The following is a 4383-nucleotide window of genomic DNA, read 5'->3' on the forward strand; positions in this document are numbered from 1 at the left end:
CTGTGCATGTACCCTAGACGAATAAAGTCAGATGGATCAGCCTTTATATTCTCCACACTCAGATAACTTGGGAATTCATTGAATAGAAACAATCTAAATATGAGTGTTACCAGGGTGAGGATGGGAAAACACATTGTTTTTTGTTCAGAGATGAGGATGTGTACCATGACGCATTAGCAAACCCTCAGATGAGGGACTGAGTGGGTTCTGTGATCACTAGCTACATTGTCCAGAGTGGTGTGTGTATCCTACACACAAGTGAAATGAATAGGTGGGAAAGTGTATTATTATACAACGGGGAAGTGAGCTTAACCAAAACCAAACAGGTGCCCCAGGCTACTAAAATGTTCCCTATGTTTATCTGCCTTACTTCCACAAAATGAGGCCCAGCATTAATCCACTTTGCCATTTAATTCCACCACTTTTCCCTTTGTGCAGGACATATATAAGTATATGCATGTATATAAGTAGCCTAAAGAACCACTAAGATAGCCTTTTAAATTTGCTTTATTAGATTCACAATATATAATGAGCATCTTCCCATGCAATAGATAAATTCTGCTAACAAAAAAAATAAGACTGAGTCAAAGACACAACTTTCAATTAGAAGCTGGCAGAACTGGAGACCCATGGGGAACGAGTAACACCAAAAATATTACAACAGTACATCACAAACATGTAAGTTTTGAAAGCACGGGTCCCCATAGCATCTTCAGAGATAACCTCAGGACTCAGGGCATAAGGCAAAACTCATCATGGTGGTCATGGTGAGGGGGGTCAGTGCTCACCGCCCGCAGACTATGGCTCAGCTGCCTCTCCCTCAACTTCTCCATGAGCTGTCTCATATCCTCCCCAAACCTTTGCACATTCTCCTCTCTCATCCTGCCCTGGGGCTCTCCAACCCTGTGCATCAGGTCCCATCTATAGTGGGCAATGGGCTGCCTAACGCGGAACCGCCTGCGACTTCCTCTAGGCACGTAGTATTCTCCAGCTTCAAAAGGCAGGGCTACAACCGGCTCCCTTTTGTTAGCATCCTGCGGCTTTTCTTCCTTTTCCTCCTTTTCCTGATGGTCATTTTCCATGTTGAGATTTTTCACTCCTTGTTCCACTTTGGACTCCATTTCTCCTGGAGACAAGAGAAATGTTCAAAAGTTCAGCACCGAGGACAGAGACCCATTTTCCACCATTCACTATCTTGGCTGTCCATATGCTTGTCTTTCAATTTTTATTTTTTCTACCTGAAAGACTCAACACGCCCTCTAGGGGGCCCCCAGTCCCAGACCCTCCCTCCCCACAACCCACCATTTTCCCTGCAGATCTATCTCCAAGGTTTTTGCACGCATCAAAATGGAGGATGGAACTGTGGGGATGGTGGGTGTTGGAAGGGGAACGGGGAGGTAGAATGAGGGGCATGGGATGGTAGGTGGGAAGGGATGTATGGGGGGGATGCGAGAAGACTGACGGCCTAGATGGGGTTTACTCCCATGCTCCTCCAGCCCCCCTCCCCCACTGCTTCTGAACCGACCTGGGCCTATCCCTTGCCGCGTAGTCCTCTCAATCCTCTCTGCGAGACGCGCCGCCGCGACTCCCGGCTAGCAGACCTGCAGACGGGGTGGGATGGAAAGAGCTCGGCGCGGGCTCCGCACCGCACCCCCTTCCCCAGACCCGCCGCCCATCTCCCTACCCGCAGCGGTCGCCCACGATCTCCAGCAGCCCTGCCCCATCCCGGCTCTCCCTGGCTAGCGCTCTCCGCTGCCGGCAGGCTGGCCGGCCCAGCCGCCCCTTTCCCGGGACCCCCGCGCCGTCCCCGCCCCTGAGCCGGGGCGCCCCTTCCCGGACGCAGCCGGGGTTCCCTCCGCGATGCACAAAGCCGCCGAGCCGCTGCACCGTCCCGGGGTGCGCGCCCGCCCGACGCCTGGCTGTCGCCTTCAGGGCCGCTGCGTGCAGGCCCCTTACCTGCCCCGCTCGCCTTGGGCCCGATGCCAGCCCGCCGCGCGCAGACAAGCTCTGAGCTGGTGGCCAGACCCGAGTGACGACTGCACCCAAGGCTGCGTCGCTCTGCAGCCCCGGGTCACGTGAGGGCCTCGCGTCACTGCCAAGCTCGCTCCCCCAGCTCAGGAGGCCAGTGCGACAGGAGGCCCCGCCCCCGCCGCCCGCCGCCCGCCGCCAGCGCTCACCTCGGGCTCCACCCGTCACTCATCCGGATCCGCACCAATCTGAGGAACCACAAGTGGCATCACCGTCAGGAGGCTGGACATCTCCCTTCCCTGTTACCAGGGAGAGTCTGCACCATCCTCCTTGGTTCAACACCACCACACCCTGGCGGTCTGTTTTCTCTTCTTTCCATCTGTATAAATCCTTTCTATTAATTTTTCTTTTTAAATTTTAATGAATCTCATCCACAACTAGTGGCTCACTTTTGAAATCCTGGCACTGTAGAGGCTGAAGTAGGAAATTCACCAGAGATTGGGACCGGACCAGTGTACATTACAGAGTGAATTTCAAGTCAGTTTTGGACACAGAATGAGAACCTCTTTCAAAACAATTTTTCTTGCCTCAAAATTTGAAAAGGAGATTTTATATTTGAACAAAATGTTTGAAACTGGCAAAGTAAAAAACAATCAAACATGAAAATCAAATGTTCTCCTGTGCTCCGCTCAATACATTACTCTGATAGTCACAAACTAGTTTTAGAACATTATAGTTTGTTTAAATTTTTTCTCCTGAGAAAAATTACAAACAGGGAATCTCCTTGAACAATTTGTGTACTTAAACTCAGTTAAATGTATCTTAAGAAACAAGTCCAGTTTTTAGAGCACAGTAATTTGTTGTAAGCAATCTTTTTCCCTTCTGGAACCAATACCAAGTATTAATAAATAATTCTGTTGTTTTATCCTATAATTACCATCATTCTTTAACTATAGACTTTTGCTAGCAACTGTAAATGACTGGCTATTACTATGGATGGTTTTAAGGACCTAAGCAAAGGATAAAAGCTGTTAAGGTTGAGGGACCAAAGATACATCATCACTGCTCTGAAAAGAGACTAGGAAGGCGTTAGTTTCCCTACAACCAAATTCCAGAGACCCTTATTTCCTGCATACAGGTTCCTGTTGTATATTTCAAAAACCACACAGAAAAATCAACTTTGGTTTCTTTTCTCCAATTCTTCCAGAAGCCCTCCCCTAGTCCTTCTAGCATTGATTAGAGATCTGCTCCCATATTGGAAACCAGGAAAGTATCCTAAACATTTGTAGATTCCATGTAAATTATACAAATGTCTCTTGGGTGAGGGAAAAGGGGCTCTCAAGATGGCATGCTTTTCTTCCCTCCAGCTCCAGTAGAACCCTGTCTGTGTTCTGGTTGCTAACTCTTTGTAGTATTTGAGGTATGGACTGCTGGGCTCCTTATCATAACTGCTTCGCCTCCAAACCACTGAGACAGAAAGATCTCTGTGAATTTGAGGCCAGACTGGTAAACATGGCAAGCGCCAGGCCAGCTGGGTCTACACAGTGAGATCCTGTCATAAATACAAAATCAAAAAACAACAAACAAACACAGGGAGATCTCAAGAGAATGACGTAATGATGGAGCTCTAGAAAAAATAAAAACAAAAAAACAAAAAACAAGGCCAAACTTAACACATGGCAAGAAATAATCAAGATTAAGGGAGAAACTATGAAATAGAAATTAAAAGAACAATCAAAGATTTGGTTCCTCAAGAAGATTAATGATATTTACAACATCTTAGCCAAAATAACAAAAGAGAGAAAACTCAAGTCAATAAAATCAAAGATGAGAGTAGAGTTGTTAAACAGAATTCAATTAGGGGACACATTGAAAAGTTTTATCCTAAAAATATGGAAAGCCCTAAAACAGTAAATAAATTCTCAACACCTATGTTCTACTGAAATTAAATCCAGAAGATGATACTAACAAACTAAAAAGACACACAAATAGCAATGTGATTGACATCACATTAAAAGTCTCTCCACAAGGCAAAGCCTTGACTTTTGAATTCTATCGAGCATTAAAGGAAGACATTGCAACACCTCTGAAACTGTTCCACAGAATAAAAGCAGAAGAAGCACTACTACGAAGCTATGTCTATGACGCCAATTATTATTCTGACAACTAATCTGGATAAAGATATAACAGAAAAAGAAAGCTAGAAGCCAATCTCCCTGGTGAAAATACAAGCAAAGTTTCTCATTCAACAGGATTGGGTGCATTCAGATGTAAGGGCTATGGGCGGTTGCTGGCTTCTTGGGGAGGGAGGATCAGTTTTTTAAAGGGCGTTGCTTCTGGTAGGCCGACCAACTACAGTGGATGCCTCCAGAATGAGAAGTATGTGACCCTTGGCAGGGAATAGAGAGGCAAAGA

The 4383-nt window shown here is 46.5% G+C and overlaps 1 protein-coding gene across 1 annotated transcript; it reads right to left on the reverse strand.

Moving 5' to 3' along the window:
- Nucleotides 1–489: 489 nt before the first annotated feature.
- On the reverse strand, nt 490–2060 carry Bex2 (brain expressed X-linked 2). Its single transcript, NM_001077435.2, has 3 exons — nt 1957–2060; nt 1526–1601; nt 490–1126 (listed from the first exon to the last, which is right to left on the reverse strand). Exon 3 carries the CDS (start codon nt 1119–1121, stop codon nt 732–734), a length of 390 nt encoding a protein of 129 aa, NP_001070903.1. The 5' UTR covers nt 1122–1126; nt 1526–1601; nt 1957–2060; the 3' UTR covers nt 490–731.
- Between the last annotated feature and the right edge of the window lie 2323 nt (nt 2061–4383).

The sequence above is a fragment of the Rattus norvegicus genome, chromosome X (assembly GCF_021556685.1).
Source record: "Rattus norvegicus strain SHRSP/BbbUtx chromosome X, alternate assembly SHRSP_T2T, whole genome shotgun sequence".
Classification (NCBI taxonomy): domain Eukaryota; kingdom Metazoa; phylum Chordata; class Mammalia; order Rodentia; family Muridae; genus Rattus; species Rattus norvegicus.